Raw genomic sequence first — 18,490 nt, forward strand, 5'->3', positions numbered from 1 at the left:
AAGCAGTTTTCCTATTTTGCTAAAAAAAAAAAAAAAGAATTTAAGTCATTTATCAACAGATTAAACAGTGTATTTCAGGCTATGGGTCAGCAGAGGAAACACTGAGCCTCAAACAGGGACACTAAATCTACCAACTTCTATCAGGAAGTAGGAAACTGAGGAGGGAAATGAGTTTGTGGGAGGTGAAATAATTACGGTATTTTGACAAATGCACTGAGAACAGGATGACAACGAACACACAACAGTGTCTCTGACGCGGGGCTCATTGTGACCTAGCTCTACCTGATTTCAAAGCCACTGAATGTGTTATTTACCATGAAGTGATAATCCTAGTATGACAAAAAGCACAAAACGTAGCTGGGGGCCAACGGAAAAAAAAGTAGAAAACAACCAGACGGCTTCTGATAAAACAGAAACAGTAAGAATACCGAAAGGAAGAGGAGAAGGAGCAGAGTGAAACAAAATAGTAGATGGGAATGGCTTGGGGAGATGAGTGGGGGCAGAAAAACAAGATGCAACAGAGGCACCAACCTTTCTTGAAGGCACGTGGGGAGTCTGATAGATCGCCTTGGCATTTGAAATGAGCAACAGAAAAAAAGAAGGTCAGAAAAGGGAAAGGAGAGAAGAGAAAAGAACTCAGGTAAGAAGAGAAAAGGCAGGATTATCAAGCTGTGTTAATTGATTAGGAAGAGTTCAGCAGGGAAGAATCCAAAAATAAATGATAAAGATAACTAAACTCCAGAAAGGGAGCCATTTTAGAATTGGCTAGCTCTGTCTAAGCCCTCTGGGCTGTTGGTTTGGCTATTAAATGTTGCTTGGGGCTTTACTAGTAATTTGCCTTCCTTCTCGTTGGAAGCGTTCCATCCATCATTTTTTCTCTCCTTGAGGATTGAATCTTTTGATTGGCGCAGATGTAAAAAAGAATAGAACCATAACTGCTTGTTTCTTTCCCTCTTGCTTTTGGCTCAAGCTTAGTAGCAGACCCTGAGGCTTTGTGACTTTAAAAAAAAATCTTAGCAGTTCTGTGTTGAAGGCTAAGCCAGTGGGAAATATGCAGGCGCAGATAAGTCTCAACCGTGGACTACAGTGCACATTTGCTTGGCTCAAAACACAATGTAAACTTATTCTCTTTCACTGTGCAACATGCTTCGTCACCACTGCCCTTCAGAAAGACTTATGCGTAAGGCCTATTGTTCTCCTCACAGCCACAGCGTTGTTCACGATGTTGCTCGTGACTGTGTCTGAGGCTGGAGCTGCTCACCCTCTGGATCTGGACGGGACCCCAAGGATGTGACCTGGATGGGCCGGTAGGGTTTGCCCTCAGACAAAGGGACTTCCACGCTCTCCTCTGATGAGACGGTGACATCTGGCTGTGATTCTGAGATGGATGACAGGAACTGGTCCATGTCAGCTTTCTGCTCTTGGAGTAACTCATCTGCAGAAAAGGGCAAATGACAGAGTATAAACCTGGGGCATGCCGACACCTGTAAACTGGGGACATGGCAGCAGAAGCGGTTTCTAAAATAAGCTTCATTGATTACTGTTAGCATATTTTCCCCCAGCAGTCAGAACTGCTGCAAGAAACATCTGTTCCCATTTCTGCTAACTACCAATTATTATTTTTCTGAGAGCTATTTTCCGTGTAAATCTGCACAACTCCCAAAAGAACACTGCACGGCGAAAGCTGTGACCCAGTTCTGTCACTGCACCCACTCCACTTTAACGTGTGCTGCATCACTATATTATGGTTCCTTTAACGGAGCAAAGGAAACAAAAGAAAAAATATTTTAATGAGTGGACACTGTCTGCTTTAAATTGCACCACTACGTCCCAACAGGTCTAATTGGAAAAATGAGGGGATGTGAGCAGAGGCGCCTTAAAAACAGAGTAATAGCTGTATATACAGCTGCATAGCTGTATTCAATTTTCCACAACTCAGCCTTTTCTCTGTTTTTAATAATTGGGGTGCTAAAACCTTCCATCTGGTTTCTTTTAGTGTTTGTATTTCGTTCTGCACAAAGAGACTAATGGCAAAGGATACAAGTAAAAGGTCCCAAATGAGCCAGAGAAAATGTGACGTACTGACTTCTTTCTGGCACATTTCCATTGCTGTTTTTAATCTGACTTCATTTTGACTTCATCAAGTTGCCCAGGGATCTTTCACTGAACAGGACTCACCAATTTCATCCTGAATCTCTTCGGCCACATATGGCACTTTGTAGAGCAGTGACAAACTCTGGTTCATCCTCTCCTCGATCACTCGCAGGTGAGTCATCACCTGAATTAAAAAAAAACCAAACAAACAGGGTATCACGTGACAAAAGAAATTAGCACATGATTCTATTTAGTTTAATTAAAACCAATCCACTAATTGGAGACAAGGGCTTTGATAATTCAAATTCAGCATCAGTTCCCAAAGACTCCCAAAAGAGTTTCCCATTTAAGACACATAATTTAATTCAATTTATAATTTTATAGGAAACCTAAAAATCCTTAATAATGATCAAGAAGGATTATGTTTCTGGATCATGAAACATTAGTTTAAATGGCCAATTTTATGGTATTTAACACATTTCAATTACTGTAACATTAAACCAGTGAATATATCTGTGAATATATACCAGTGAAAATAAAACAAACAAAAAAACAAACAAAAAAAACATGATTATCCCAGAAAATCCCTCTTTATTGCCACTGGTTACCTTTTGTCACCTAATAATATTTCAGATCACAGCATTGACTTTTCATGTTTGGAAATTTGCACAGAGAAGCTGTTCACAGTGACACGAGGTCACTGTGTGTGAAAAGATTAAAATTAATCTTCAGATATTGGTGTCAGCAGGAAAAGGAGGTAGACTCTAACTGAAATCTGAAGGAAAATATTGACAAAAAAGAAAAGGAAAAAGTTGGAAACTGACTTAAAATTTTCCCCAAATGTAATGAATCACTATACAGTACAAACTTGAGGGCAGACAGCTCTCTGTTCTCCAACTAACATATTTATGTACTAAACTAAAGAGAGCTTTTCATGATCACACATTTAAACAGAGCCGCCTCAGAGAAGAATTGCGCTTTCAGGAAGTGTGCATATTCCCTGAGATGAATCCAGACTCGCTCACAGCCAGCTGACTTCCAAAGATAAAACAAGTTGCTGCGTGTAATATTCAAATTAGTCTTGAAGCTCCGAGCCGCTCTGACAGGATCTGCAGCCTGTCGGCCCCAATGATCGCCACCACATCGCAGTGTTGCAAAAATAAAAGCAACTCGTTTGATGGAAAAGATTTTTTAAAAAATGTGGCGTGTCCAAAAACATTTCCAGTCACTACCACTATTTCTATAAACAACATGATGTTTGAAGAGGAGAAATATTTCAGTATTCTTGCTGCCAAAATGGTTGGCAGGAAATAAAAAGCCCCTACAGACAAAGCTGACCAGCTTTTGGCAGGTAACCGGTGTTTATTTCCAACTATGATGATTGACTGCTTTAATCTCCCAGCACATGGCTGCAGTGCACCAGCGCCAGCAACAGATGGCAATGATGCACCTTTCCCTATTAAAGGTGCTCTGCAGCCCACTGGCACCTTCCTGTCTGTGTCTAAGAAGCATTTCTGATTAAGGAAACTACATTGTCCCCATGTTGGAAAAAGCAATTTTGATGCATCAAGCAACCTTACTAAAGTCAGACAGGTGAGGGTAAAACTGAAAATAAGTCTAGGAAGACAGAGGCTCTAGGCTTGGCAAAATAAATAAATAAATACATAAATTGTCAGTGCACAACGGCATAGATCGTTTTTTCTTTACCATCTCCCAGATCCAACTATTTATCTTAAAAGAAAGTCTCTTCAGTTCCTCTGTTGTCTGTGTTTTTCATCCATCTGCTGCATGATCAGTAATGGTGGAGGATAAATGGTGTCGAAGGGCACTGACACACACACACGAACACACAGAGACGAGTACATCTAATAGAGGAGCTTCTAGCCAAAGCCCTGTGCAGCCGCTCAGAGTCCAGCATTACACAAGACCTGCGCAATGTTAATCTTCGGCTGAGGCTTAAGTGAATGAAGCACTCGCCCTCCCTCCATCAGGCAAGCCTACTCACTCCTCCTGGGCTTCAGCTAAGAGCAACAGACACTCTTTCTACCTCCTACACACTTACAAACAGGGCAGAAATGAGCAGGAGACATCATTATCCCTGCCTTGTCTGAGCAGGAATAGGAGTATATGATCTTAGATTGGCTCGGCATGAGGTTTCAGATTTATTGAGACGGTGTCTAATACATTACATCTTCATTGTCAAAACCAGCTGCAGGGACCAATTAAGAAAATTGAACTGTACAAATGCAAAATATTACGCATTGATAAATGATTAGCTGTTTTAATCTAATTAATTCTAACAAAAAAAGATAAACATTTCCTGAATCACACGTTCATAATGTGGGGATTTTATGTCATTACCTCTGGGCCCTGACAATTCTTAACCTAAATCAAATGAGGTATTAGTGATAATTATCAGGAACAAACCCACTGACCTGTGACTTCATCTGAGCAGCCTTCTCAGGATCAACAGCCAGAACATGCTGGTAATGGCGGATGGTGTGCTGGCGGTCCTTGTTTTCAGCACGGACGTACCTTCTCAGGGCTTGCAGGATGCGGTGGGGCTGCGGAAAAAAGGGGCAGGGTGATCAGTTGGGTCGAATGGTACAATATGGCCTTGGAAACATTTCTGTATAACACTGGCTGTTGCATGATTGAATATTCCTGTTTCGTGAGAGTATAATTGACATGCATTGTAATGCATTTCCCCTTTTAATTTTTAATTATCAACCAAAAAGTGATATTCATTGTTTTCATTCAGCCAAATCTTTCATTCATAGGATTCAAATTTAATCAGATTTAAGTTTATTTAAGAAACCAATCCTCAAAATGACAAGCCCTTTTGTTGTTATGTGCCTCTCATTAAAAAGTCTGTGAAGGTTCTCAGTCATCCAGGTCATCGTAGTCTAAGGAGCTAGTCCAGACGCTTTTCTTTCCAACCTCCTTAGACTCTCATTAAAAATGACCCATTTAGCTTTATGTTAGACATAAAATAAGTGAAAATTGTTTTTCTCTTGCTCGTCATATATCCGAGGAGAAGAACAATGAAAATGCTGGCTTGAAATGCAAAATGATTAACTTCACATAAAACATAACATAAAATCTTCTGCAGCACTTACAGAAATAGCATCAGACTACAGATGACGCAATTAACAGTTTTGGAGGTGTAACGAAAGCTGTGCTCTTAAATCTGGCAACGTCATTAAACTTGAAATGAGAACAAATGAAGGCATTAAATCAATTCCCTTTTTGCTGATAAACCTAACATTAGTGGTATTGGAAAGGTGACCAGCACCTTCTAACCGAGTGCCAAACTGTGTGCTGGGAAAAAGCATCAAAAGTCTATTAGATAAAAGGAATTAAAAATAACTTGACACAAGGATTATAGCTGTAGGGTGAAATGTGATTGACTTTGTGCTTTGGGGGATTTGGGGATATGTGTTTTTATGGGTGCAGTAATCCATTCTCTTCATGATAGACTGCAAGTTGTCAGAGGCTCTTTTTTGCAGGATATGAGATTAGCTGCAATTGGTGGTAAATGTGGCCTGACAGAAATTCAAATCAAATTGACTACGGAAAGGAAAAAGAAACATCCAGATGGAGAAAGGTAAGGATGACAAAGTTGCTCTGAGAAGCAGGTGTGTGCCATTTACCCTGGGGGGGTCAGCCTGCAGGGCAGCCAGGTAGTTCTCCAAGGCCAGACGGCGTCGGTCATTCAGCATAGCCTCTACCCGGGCGAGGTGAGTCTCCACCAGCTGTTGCTTCTCGCTGGCTGCTTCCTCCTCCAGGGACTCCACCATAGCTTGGAAGTGCTGTAAACCAGTTCAAAATCTTACATATGCACACTAAACTGCATGGCACTCTTTCAGTTTCTACTAACAGAAAAACACAAGTCTCAATTTCATTCATGTTGCCTTCCAGGCTTGTTAAGGGACTTGGGGACTCATTTAGAAGGTTTCCCGTTCAAACAATGTCCTCATTTAGCCTTAGAGTGATAAAGATGGAACAGCCAGGGAAACGGGATCTTTAATGGTACAGGGAGTGAGGGACCCAAGCCATCATCCCTCATTCAAACAAAGGGACAAACCGAGGGGAGGGGCGACTCCCGTGGGAAAGGATCAGTGTCTTACCTGGATCAATGTCTGCCGTTCAGCCTTGGGCAGGTTCTTAGCCTGGCGATCAGCTTCTTCCCACTCTTTTCTTACCTGGAGAGAGAAGTGCATAGAGAGGGAAGGAAGTGAAATGGAGATAAAAGGCAGTCCTACTATGACTCAGAAAACTGCTATTTTGTTGGGAAAACAATACCAGGTAGGTAAGAAACTGATAAAGTATGACTTTGTTTCTTGTTGTTATCTCAAATTCAAATGTTCTGATTTATGTGACATCTAAAAAAAACAACATAGATAATAAATGTTACACTTGCTCCTTTTCCTCCTACAAATATCTATTTGACTGCCAATGATGCAACAAAAAAGCTACCAGCTTTATTGAAATAAATCTCTTCAAAACATCTGCGATCATGTACAATGCGGTCACACAGTGCAGCTGAGTGGAAAGATCCTTACATATCAGCGTCCTGATTCTTGCTGGTAAACTCACCCTCTCCATGCGGTTACGGTGTCTGATCTCCAGCTGCTCCTTGGCTCTCTGGAAACGACTGTGCTCCTTGTCGTCGGCGGGGGTTTCAAAGTAGATGTCGACATCATCGGTGGGCTGAGGAGTCGGGGGCATGGCTGCAAAGTCAGACACAGATGGCGAGAGGTCAGGGCAGCAAACTGACAATCGGACAGACTGACACACATAGAGAGACGGACTAGCAGACCAGCTGATCCTGGCAGAAACAGGTAGGCAGCAAGACAGACACACAGGCAGACAACTGGGCACAGAGAGAAAGAGAGCTGAAAGGCGAAAGGAGATTGACACCGGACCTAAATCCTCACAGATGCACTCCTCTCATTGGCGTTCTTCCACCCTCAGTAAGTCTGATAAATTTAAGAGAATCTGACAGTCTTTCCATTTCAGTTCTTTTCATCTTCCAATCGGCTTTCTGCTGACAGGTCGCATCTCCGACACTAATAGAAATATCTCCGTATTTGACAACTGGGTCACAGGGGGTGAAGCCAGAGGGCTCTGTTCTATACAGTCACGCACCGCTCCCTCCTCATATCCCTGCAACTTGCAAAAACAGTCCTGCTTCAGGCTGGCAAATAGAAAGACACCTCAAGCTCTTTGGCCCCGTCATCTTTAAAAAGAGGAATGGGTTAAAAATAAGGACCTTTGTTTTCTAATTCCTAAATTTAGCAGCTTCAGTCCTTAAAAATGGAGAAAAAAATCCAGTTGGTTACAACTGTGAACTATGTCTAACCTGATGGGAAGTAAATCACTGCAGGTGCAAAAAAAGGGGCCACTGACTGACATATGCTGGTGGTTTCTAACAAAAATAGTTGCAGTGCTCTGTGATCAGAAGAGACAGGTTGCTGATAGACAGACAGAAACAAACTCATGCCGGGAGCAAACATTGACCGTCAAAGAAGAAGAAAGAAGAACACTACTGAGGGGAAAGTATGAGTGGTTTTTTTTTTTTTAAATTGAAATTTAGTTTAAATTTTAAATGCGTTTTACAGTTTTGTCTTTTACTGCTACAGAGAACTCCGATTTGACAGTCAGGCAGAAGACTGGAAGAAAATAACATTTCCAGTATTTAATCTTTTATTCAAGTAATTTTATATTCAAATGAAACCTAATGAAAATGTGATTTCTTTCTACTAGATAATACTAATATGGAAAATGTCTGCAGTTCAAAATTAGTAGAGCGTTTCACTAAAGTAATGAACCTGCTATATCTTGTCTTTACAAATAGACTATTTCATAAAAAAAGTAAATGAAAAATGTCATTACGTGTAGTGATGCAAGGATGAAATCTGATGGATTAAGAAGTAGCAAATAAATGGTAATTTGAAGAATTGGTTTACATCATCATTTAAATATCAAACAAAATCTGACTCGCATTTAAACAGATTTCAACTAATTTAACTGATTATAAAAAATACCTTCTTTGCACCAAGAAGATTCTGTCACTTTTGATATGATTTTTTTTAACTGAAATAATTAATAAAAATAATTGTTTGGAAAAATAAAGCAAAAGAGAACAGCTTAGAGTATATTCAGGAGACGTGGCTGTGAAGTAACGTGGAAAGAACGGCTATAGTGATTGGAGCAGTGAGAGACTGCAGAACAGGTGTTCTGTTTACTACATCTATAATTTCCTTGAAGGCTTTCAGTGGGAAGTCTGCAGCAAAGACACAAACAGATAAAGAAAGCGGAGGGTTTGTTAAAGCGGCCTCTGTCACGTGAGACTTACTCAGACGTTTGCACACGGCCATGCAGTACTCCTCTGAGTCGAAATTGTTGCGGTTGCCGGCACAGCCACCGTAAATGAAGCGCACACACTTCCTCTGGCTCATGTCGAAGTGCCAGCGGGGCATGGAGGCACGACAGGGGCCGGTCTCAGCCTCCAGGGTGCACACCGCTGCCAGAGGACAGCTTGTTAGATCAACCAGCCATTTTGGGCAGCAGTCTCAATTACAAACACTCAGAAAACTACAGAAACTAGATAATAACATGATTCATAACCTCCTTTCTGTTCAGCCTGAGCTGGACTTATCTAAGAATGAGAAAGGGTGATATGTTCCTTCAGTCTGATACAAGAAGAACAGTTCATCACAGTATCTGGTGTGAGCTCAGCTTATCTAATTACAGACCGGTGGGGATTTAGGTATAACTGGATCTAGCTGAAAGGTTGAAAAGGTTTGATTATATTTAAGATGTAGGTAGTGGCAAGTGCCTATAAAGGGAGAGTTAGAGGGAGGGGGGTTGAGTGGATGATATGAAAGCATCTAACAGCACATTACAAACCTTTCACTTCTTGTAGAATCTTGTCCTCATCCTGGTTTTCAGACATTTTGCTTTCTTTCTTCTCATCCTCATCCTCCTTGTCAGCCTCCTCGTCCTCATAGACATAGTGGTACTCCTCCTCGTCCTCCACATCCTCATCTTCATCCTCATCTACCAATTCCTCCTTCTGTGTGGGCTGCTCGTCAGCTGGTGTCTCGCTGATGAGGGAAAGAGTCGGTTAAGTGAAGAGGTGTAAGCCATTGAAAGGAGTGATTTATCAAGAGAGACAGAGCAGCTGCCATGGATCAATGTCACAAAACTTTAATTCATCCAGATGGCCAGTTACATCCGCCCTTCCCAACGCAGCGCATATTTTGCTTGCAATATTTCATGAACACAACCAGATGCAGACTCTGCCCTCCGCCTTCGCAATTGCTCACCTGTCCTCGACAGCCTCCTCTTCATCCAGGTCCATCTCGTCAATCTCCTCATCCTCTACCTCTTCATCTTCGTCATCCTCCTGGGAGGGGAGGGAAGGTTGGGTGGACTCTGTGCGAGAGGCGGGGCAGCACACGTATTCTGTGCCTTGGAACTTATCAATGCCACAGGGCAGCAGCATGCCATAGCTGTGGAGCACCATGGAGCTCTTGCCGCAGGCCTGGGGGGTAAAAGAAAAGGGCACGTGGCACGGGGTCGGTCACTCTCCAATTTTCACTTTAACTTTGACAAAGTGATATTTGTTGAACTTTTATTAATCGAGACAATTTTAAAAGACCTCAGCATCAATGAAAGCCTGGCCTGATAAAGAAGTATGTAAGCTATGGAAGGAGCAATCATCTTAAGAGCCTCAGGACACAACCACCAGGACTTCCAGTGTAGAATGCCAAGGACAAGACTTCCTGTTTCTTTCACTGATCTTTGATAACAAGGTTATTTGCTATTCCAAGTGACTGTTTACAAAGGTGCAACCAAGCCCATTCAATCAAGATTAGTCAATATTGGTGAATCTCAACAATAAGTAAGAGACTAGGCAACAATGGCATTCATGGGAGAGCTCCAATGTAAACATCACTGCTGACTAAGAAGAACAAAAAGGCTCGTCTCACATTTTCTAAATATGTCTGATGAATCTGAAATATACAAGTGTGGCAAATATGCAAAAAAAGAGAAAGCAATTCAGAAAAGGGGGAAATACTTTTCCCCAGCACTGTAAGAACTGTAAGAACATTTATATGTAAGCTGAATTTCATTGTTTATTCTAACTTCAAGAATAGTGCTGCGCAGAGGAGGTTTCTCCACCAGCAGGATAGAGCTCGTTCTTCAGCCACATACTGACTGGTATGATAAAAAGTCATGTAGTCCTTCAACTGCCAAGCTATTTTTCAGCAATGGTGATGCAAGCACGGAGTGCAAGCTCACTCTAATTGATGGCGGCTGAGAAACTCCACTGAATTTGCCGCCCTGCTTAAGAACATCCCAGTGGCAGGTGGTGAGGGAGAGAGATTGTTTTTGAAGCATTTTTCTTACTCACTTATTCCCTCTGCCAAGATTTATCCGTGCATAGGTGTAACATATTTGTTATCGAGTACAGGTTGTTTTGGATGCCCCACAAACTAAGGCTGAAGATGATACTCAGTCTTTGGCCTATTTTTTTTTTGGACTGTAGGACTGAGGGAGCATGAGGCAGAGAGTGACATGATTGGCTCTGTGAGCCGTGGTCATACTGGCCCCAAAGGGGTGGCTCTGGAGCCGCCCTGTGGGATTAGCTGCATTACAGCCACAACACTAATCTGATTAACAGCTGAAATGTGAGGACTCCCCATCCGCCTATGATCAGAGGACCTCAGAGACTCTCAGAGACAGGTGGAAAGACATTAGAGTGGAAATACGGGCAAGTAATATAAGAACGATCCATATGACAGGAAGAAGAGACTTGTTTAATCTGCGAGTTAAAGCTAACAACGTCTTCCCACCATTTCCTGTGAGGTAATTCCTTCCTTACCTCTTTGGCCACACTGTGCCATTGCTGGTGGCTGACGCACATGTCCATACGCTCCTTGTGAAAGAACTTGCACTTTTCGGGAACCAGAAGGACGTCACTCACAAACTCGCCCACTGTAACAGCAAAACAGAAAATGGACCAATATGCCTGTTATTCACACCACCAATCTGTCCAAAAAAAGCCTAATCACTGCCTAACAGCACTGCCAGGGTTTATAAAAATATCTCATAGTTGGACTAAAAAGGAATAGATGAAGAGCAAAAAAGGGGGCCAAGATTCAATAATTCATAGCTGCCTGGTCCTAGATACTTCATTCCAGCGGTATAACAGAGAGGGCATTTGGCACTTTAACACTTGTAGCTGCCTCAGAACCTGAGAGGGATTCATCTCCCTTCTATAGCTGCATCTGTTACCCATCTGCAATCAAAATGGCAGTGGAGAAAATCAGGTTTCACACTGTGACTCTTTTAAGGTAGTCCAGGCTCTTCCTGCAAGAAAATGACATCATTTGCTTGATGAATTCAATTCAGTGATGTTTTATTCATAGAGCGAGCTGACAGAAAGAGGATCTGGAAGAAATAAATGGCTTGAAAGGTTTCTTGTGAGTTCCTATGAATAGATTTAAGATGAAAAAAGAAAAACATGCACGTCTGAGAAAATGGTGCAGGGGTCATAAGAAAGATTAAAAAGGACAGTGACTGCTGATATGCTGGCAGTGTGACAAGTTGCTCAGGTAGAGCCATGGCCACCAGAAACAGATGGAAAGCCAGGCAGGGAAAGAAAAAGAGGGCCCAATGAATAGAAGGTTTAGAGGGAAAACACACAAATCAGGGTCTAGAGGTTTCACGATGAGGGCTGGGAGCTGTCCTATAACTGCTCATTTAGTGGTTCGCCCTAAACTCGGCCTCAGGCAGGGTTGCTGGAGCACAGGCGAGGCGAGGCAGGCGGGTAGAGGGTGAAAAAGCAGTGTTTTGGAAAATGAGAGGGTAGGATAGGAAGAGAAGAGAGCCTGAAATAGTAGAGGACTCAGCAGCTGCTTCTCACCACCCCCCCTTCAGACCCCCGTCTGCTTTATACCCACCAATGGTTAAGGTTAGCCACATTAAGCAGATTTATCCAGGTTCTCTACTTAGACACATCAATTGCATCTAAGTAATTGTGCAATTGCTGGTTGGCACAAAATTATTCAACAGAATACTGAATGCATCTGATTTAACATTTTATCTGTCTTCTGGCTTTCAATGAAGATATGATTCATGGCTTTGTTTGACACTTCTGTCACTGAACATTTTATACCCTTTATTCTCATTACTTGTTCTTGCACTACTTTCACCACATTTTATAGCTCAATTTCTGTCCCATATATCTGCAATTCTATATATTGTTAAGGGGTAAAAATCAGCTCTGTCATGACTCCACAGGGCATTACAGTAGAATAATAGAACAGCTAAGCCCAATAATATAACAAAATTATTATAAAATAAACACTTGAAGTGCCCATTCTGCATGATTACTCCCTTCATTTTTATGGATTTGCTGCTGATATTTCTGTCCCCCACTTTTAAGCAAGTAGAGCTCTAACCATGACATTTGCTCACTTTGTAGGAGAACAACTTTTATTTTATTTCATTGCTGCTAATGATTTAAATTGCCTTCCGCTTTACTAACTCTGGCCTCCTTTCCAGAGAAACGGAGAAGCTCAAGGACGAATATGACTCCCTGTAACCCTCAGCTCCATATATTCTCCACCGGATGCTAAGCGATTCATTTACTTATGCTTTCATTTCGTCCACTCACTCTCAGAGGCTTCTCTGGTTGTGAGGTGGAGTGGGTTTCAAGCAGATGCCGTATGCAGTCACACTGCAGTGGGTGATGGATGACGGTGTTCAGTGAGCAGCTGTGCCTTGCTCACTGCAAGAAACCCAGCACCGTGTGTTTTCTGTGCATTATCAGTTTGTGTAGTTGCAAGTGTGAGCATAAGAGCATATACTCTGCTATTTCTGTGACCTCCTCTCCACATACTCTATTCATCCACTTTTCCTTTAACCTGCCATCTATCAGATGCCCTTGCTAACACTGTCAAATTCCTGGTCTGGCTGCACCGAATGAATATAAGGCATGTACTGAAGATCCTCTCAGTGCTGCAAGGTGCTAAATCATAGCGCATAGCTTTTGTGTTTCAAGGACTCTCAAGGTGAAACCTGCTGTCATTAATTTCAGTGATAATTTCTACACCCTAAATTCAAATATAAATATGGATGGAAAAAATGAGTGTTTCCTGGACAAAAATAGTTTGAAATACAGTTTTTCTTCATCAAGAGATGTTAAAATAAATTAGAGGAATATTATTAATACATGCATGCACCTGTTGCTTTGTCTGATTTTAAGCCATATAGCTCGTTTAATGTGAAGTTCTTTTTGATTTCTTGGCTAACCTGTCATTTACATTTGGATTGTGCTTTTTTAAAGCAGAGGGAACCAGACATTTCTAAAATCAGGAAGTAGCTGGAGTTTGATGACACATAATGGAAAGAACACTTCATTTAACTACTGGTTTTAGACGCTAGAAAATGTTTTGTGATGGCCTGAAGACTTATTTCTGACTCTGCAAAACATTTTTCAAGCCATAATGGAATACTAACAGATAGCGCACCAAGCTTTTTTTGTACACATTTTCAGTGTATTCACAATAGCACGACTCAGCATCTGTTACGACAACTGAACTTGTCACTGTGTATCCTGCCCTTTGTTCCACCAACAGACTTAGTCAACAGGAAAAGCAAAGAATGTGCCATGTGCATATATGTTATGCAATTATGTACATTTCCCACCCACCTAAACATGGCTTTAAAATGCCTCCTGAAAAGTCTACAAAGTAGCTTAAAAAAGGCTTTAATATGCCTCAAATAAATGATGCCATATTGGAGACTAGTTCTATAAAACCAAAATGCAAATGTAAAGTTGTCTCAATAAATCAGTGTTTGCAAATACAAAGAGTGCACCTATATTTTTCTCCAACAACATGCAGTCTGCAGTCAATTTAATCACTATGTAAGAGACACGCCAACAAACACCAGAGTCCCACATGTGCAATAACCGTTTTTACCATTCTAGACATAATAATAAAAAAGTCTCTAAAATAATCCTGACCCGTCTGACAAAGACATCATGCTGCAGGGATTAAAGCGCCATGGAACAAAAATCGCATTCATTTGCAGAGCCATTGTTTGAGGACAGGAAACATGGAGGGATTGTGGCTCTGAGCCTTTGCATGGAGAGAGATGGACTACAGCACAACCCATCTCTCTCCTTTTACACTGAGCTTCTTCCTTAGCACTTGCATTATTCATATAAACCTATTAATTTGACATGGGTGCAGGTCTAGCCCCTTTAATCAAATCCTTCCAGCTAAAGCCCATCTCCCTTTGGAGCATTTCATTTCTTTTTGAATCTAGTATAATTAAAGTACACTGACAAACAAAAGGCGGAACCTCTGATGTCCATTTCTCTGAAACATTATGCAGACATTGCAAACAATGAATAATTTAAAAGCACTTGTTACTGCATTTGATACGATAGAGAGGCCTGACAAGTAATGGACTGCAGAGAGGAGCCACGGTGAAGTGGCAGAAGCATGGCATGTCATGAAGCGTATGATCAGAGCCCTCCAACTAATCCCCCTAACATGCTCCATTACATAATTAAGCAGTAACCCTCTGAACAGCCTTCTTCTCACCAACACCTTATGTTTATCTCTCCTTCTCCATCTGTCCTCTGCTTTCTCAGTTGAGGCTCCTCATTTGGAGCTCAGCAGAGCAGCAGAGAGGGCTCTGTAAATTGATAGGGCGTGAGTGTCACACCTTTAACAATGATGACAAAAAATCTGCAAGAGTGAATCCTTAATTATTCTAGAAGAGGTAATGAAATTGGCCTAATCAAATGGCAGTCGTTTCACTGCTGTTGAACTATACTTAAAGAGTTCAGGTGCAACAGTCAGCTGTAGTGAAAGTACAGTCCTATTAAGTATTGTAGCCTCTGGATGTCAGATGAGAGGAAGCCATAGTGAAATTTTGGAAAATGATTCCGCCTCTAAATCTCTCATCTGTATTCACGTCTCAGCCACCAAGTAGCCACTCTGGATGTGTGTTTGCTGTCCCATGGAGTACCCCAAAACCACCTCTCTGCATTTGCCAAAAATGCTCTTGAATGGTAGCCTATTTCACAGTCCAGTGCAAGTGCTAATGGCTTTTTCATCCCAGAAAGCGGCACAACTCAATCAGCAAGAGGCTTTTGGACAGAGAAAGAATGCCAGAAAGTGTTAGCAGCATGAAGGAAGATGTTTTTTCTTCCTGACATGGCTGGACAAATATAGGGAGGAGTTTCAAGACTCCATTTCTGTCTTATTGCAATCCTCAGCGGTAGCAGGAGTGTACTGTGTTTTTGTAAGTCAGGGGCCACAGAGGCATGTGGCCTGCATAGTCTGGGGCTATATTTGACATTTAATAAACCAGAATATAGCCATGTTGCCACTGCTGATTACAGAGATTCTGCAGGAGACAGAGGAGAGAGAGCATCGTCTATGACAGTGCAGGCGAATGGCGAAATGGGGAGTAATAAAGTAGGCCTCCTCACAGACCCCTCTCTTGCTGACCCTGTGTGCCTGTGTGAGTTTATGGCCACTGTCTGAGGAAGGGGGAGGATAAGATTGCGGTTTATTGCTCAACAAGCCTCCCCAGCAATAAAAGGCTCATGGCCCTAAGCCATCCATTCTGAAACACATTAGCTCCCATCCAGCCTGGATCTGCTCAATCTGCAGCTCAAGGCCAGAATTAGTCAACTGAATCAGACTCCAATATTGCTCTATGTCACCTCTGCCTGTGGCTAAGATGTATCATAGTCTAATCTTTCTCCACCCTGATGGATAATACAGACAAAGGGGGAAAATGAAGAACATCTAGATTTGAAGGGTCATTTACCACCTAAGTGATTTCTCCCGACCCTTGAACCACTCATAAGTGCACAAGCTTACCTAAGCATTTGTAAGGCACTACAACATGGGCGTGCCCTTTGCACACTTTCTTCTCTTTCTTGCACCAGTTCTCAATGCGAATGGGCTGGTTGGCTTCCACCACATTTGTAATCTGGAGTTCTGGATACATCTGCAGGAAGAAGAAGACCCAAATTAATATTAAGCACTGAGAGAACGTACATTTGTGTACGTGTGTGTCCGTGTGTAGATGTGTGTAAAAGAGAGAGAGAAGGTGAGATAAGTGGAGCTTCAGTAGGATCCTTTAATCCACACTTTATACTCTCTAGATGCCATCTGTTCATCCGTGAAAGAGCATATGATTTACACTTTCCCCAAATGCCAACAAAATGTCATTGGTAAATGCAACTGAAGCTTTTGAGATAGGCTGCTTGAAAATGTACAGCCTTGCTTTTTTTTTTTCCCTTGGATGGCTGCATTATAAACCATGACACCATTTCCAGCAGCCTCCTGGGTTAGCAGGTATAGTAGGAGTACTGAGTAAATAAGAGTGAGGATATCCATGTTGTGTAAAACTTCGTTTTAGAGGCAGCTTGAGAAAATGACAGTCACAAGATCTGGTAATTTAAAAGCCACCCACCATAGTGTAAATAACACCTTATAGCCTCTCTAGTGACAAATCACAGAGAAATGAAAATTGGCTTTTCCCCTCACCACAGTAGCTAATTTCCCTCAGTACACATCAATTTAGTCTTCAATGCCACCCACCTAACCTAAAATGTCCTCAACAAATAATTTATACTTAATAATCTAAAGTTGTGCAAAAGTTTGTTATTTCATTGTGAACCTACTGTGAAGCAAACCCAGCTGTTTTGAACAGACACCATTTTCATTTGCCACGAGCAGGTTATCTTAGTTTAGCAAGCAGGCTGAAAAAAGAAAATAGCCTGGCTCTGTCCACAAATCTGCCTGAAAGCAGCTCTAAAGTTCACTTATTAAACCGGATATCTTGGGGTTTTTTTTCCAATTCACTGCTTTTTTATTTTTGTACAGACATGAGATCGGTTTGATCCTCTCATCTAACTCCCCACCAGACAGAAAACAGGCGTGTATCCAAAAATGTCAAAGTATTCTTCTCAGTTAACTCTCTGTAAATGACATTTAATATATTTCCTGACAGCAGCACCAATAAGCTGCTAAATGGAGCAAGAAAAATGAATAACAGAACACAGTAGACTGCAGGTTTAGCCATCACACATGTGCCACCCGAAAGCTCTTAAAATCAACCAGACATGATGAAATTATTATTTTATTATTTAGGTGTAAAAGTATAAAGAAAATGTGACAAAATATATGTTCAAAAATACACGAATTTAAGAAAATTTCCTTGTTTCTATGGCACAAATGGGGGATAAATGGCAACGTAATGTCATGCTCAGTTATCACAAAAGTCATCATCACAGTTGTTTTGGTCAGTGTTGAGACCAGGATTGTTTAACACAACTACTCAAAGACTTTACTTAACGGGCAAAGCTTAATTTGTTAAAACTTCTCTGAACTTTAATTATAATTCAAATTAAACAACTAAATAACTGCTAGAAATAAATAAAGAAACCAAATATGCCACGGTCTGGCACATTAATTGAGAGGTAAATGGAAAGGAAAGCAAAACAATTACTGCAAAACAGAACGCAGCAAAATAATTGCTTTATCTCGATTATCTAGCTTTAATAATCATTCAAAGCCGAAAGTGGTTCTGAAATTAAATTTGATTAATTGCACAGTCATATAAAAACAACTATCCAAAAAAATAATAATAAAATAAAAATCCTTGCAATTGTTACTTCAAACACGTTTCTTTCACTTTCACACAGTTGCATTCCTAGTCATCTAATTTAATGAACTGACAACCCATGAAGCTACTGAGCATTCTAAGTAGTAAATGAGTTTCATCAAGTCTGTGAGACTGACAGGATAAAGACGTGTCTGTGTCACAATGTCTTACCTCCTGGCAGTACTGCAGTATACCTTCTTTGGTTCTTACACAGCTCTTAGTCCCAGATGGGTCTGGTTCCCAGCGGCCGGTTTGAATGTTGATGTGCATGTTGAGCTTTCCACAGAACATCGCCACCTGTGGCTCGGCCACGGCAAACCCTGTGCCTGCGTTTGCTGCCAGTGCCTGCAGAAGGACAAGGGCAAAGAGAGAAATAAGGGTTAAAACACTCAGTCATCATAAAGCCCATAAATGCTGGGGAATAAGCTGGTTGACAGACTTGAGAAGCTGTCTGCCCCACTCCCATCTCTCATAAACACTATTCTGCATTGTGGAGTCTGATCGGATAAACCAGATTCGGATTATGTGCTGTAATACAGAACTTATAAGACATGAAGTATTGCATGTCTTGGCTGCTGCCAACTCTCTGCTGCAGTGCTGAGAGAGCAGAGGGATTCAGACAGGAGACAAATTAATTGCACCTGGGGAATATTTGGCAGGGTGGATGGTTAAACAAGTG

At 41.5% G+C, this 18,490-nt stretch overlaps 1 protein-coding gene across 8 annotated transcripts in view; it reads right to left on the bottom strand.

The window, feature by feature from the left end:
• The window catches only part of aplp2 (amyloid beta (A4) precursor-like protein 2), a 51,947-nt gene that overhangs the window by 5,653 nt on the left and 27,804 nt on the right, over positions 1-18,490 (bottom strand). For 4 of the 8 annotated variants that reach the window (XM_084951052.1, XM_084951047.1, XM_084951051.1 and 1 more), the window contains exons 2-14: positions 17,983-18,156; positions 16,020-16,149; positions 10,991-11,103; positions 9,429-9,646; positions 9,010-9,206; positions 8,456-8,623; positions 6,694-6,827; positions 6,225-6,299; positions 5,748-5,906; positions 4,530-4,658; positions 2,179-2,278; positions 1,262-1,435; positions 532-567 (exon numbers count right to left, since the gene is read on the bottom strand). In XM_084951052.1, coding sequence (XP_084807178.1) covers positions 532-567; positions 1,262-1,435; positions 2,179-2,278; positions 4,530-4,658; positions 5,748-5,906; positions 6,225-6,299; positions 6,694-6,827; positions 8,456-8,623; positions 9,010-9,206; positions 9,429-9,646; positions 10,991-11,103; positions 16,020-16,149; positions 17,983-18,156 — 1,807 coding nt within the window. The remainder of the gene's footprint in view (positions 1-531; positions 568-1,261; positions 1,436-2,178; positions 2,279-4,529; positions 4,659-5,747; positions 5,907-6,224; positions 6,300-6,693; positions 6,828-8,455; positions 8,624-9,009; positions 9,207-9,428; positions 9,647-10,990; positions 11,104-16,019; positions 16,150-17,982; positions 18,157-18,490) is intronic. The other 4 variants (XM_084951054.1, XM_084951050.1, XM_084951053.1 and 1 more) reach the window with 1 other exon arrangement.

The sequence above is a fragment of the Perissodus microlepis genome, chromosome 14, assembly GCF_051167445.1.
Source record: "Perissodus microlepis isolate ML-2025 ecotype Zambia chromosome 14, ASM5116744v1, whole genome shotgun sequence".
In the NCBI taxonomy this organism is placed as follows: domain Eukaryota; kingdom Metazoa; phylum Chordata; class Actinopteri; order Cichliformes; family Cichlidae; genus Perissodus; species Perissodus microlepis.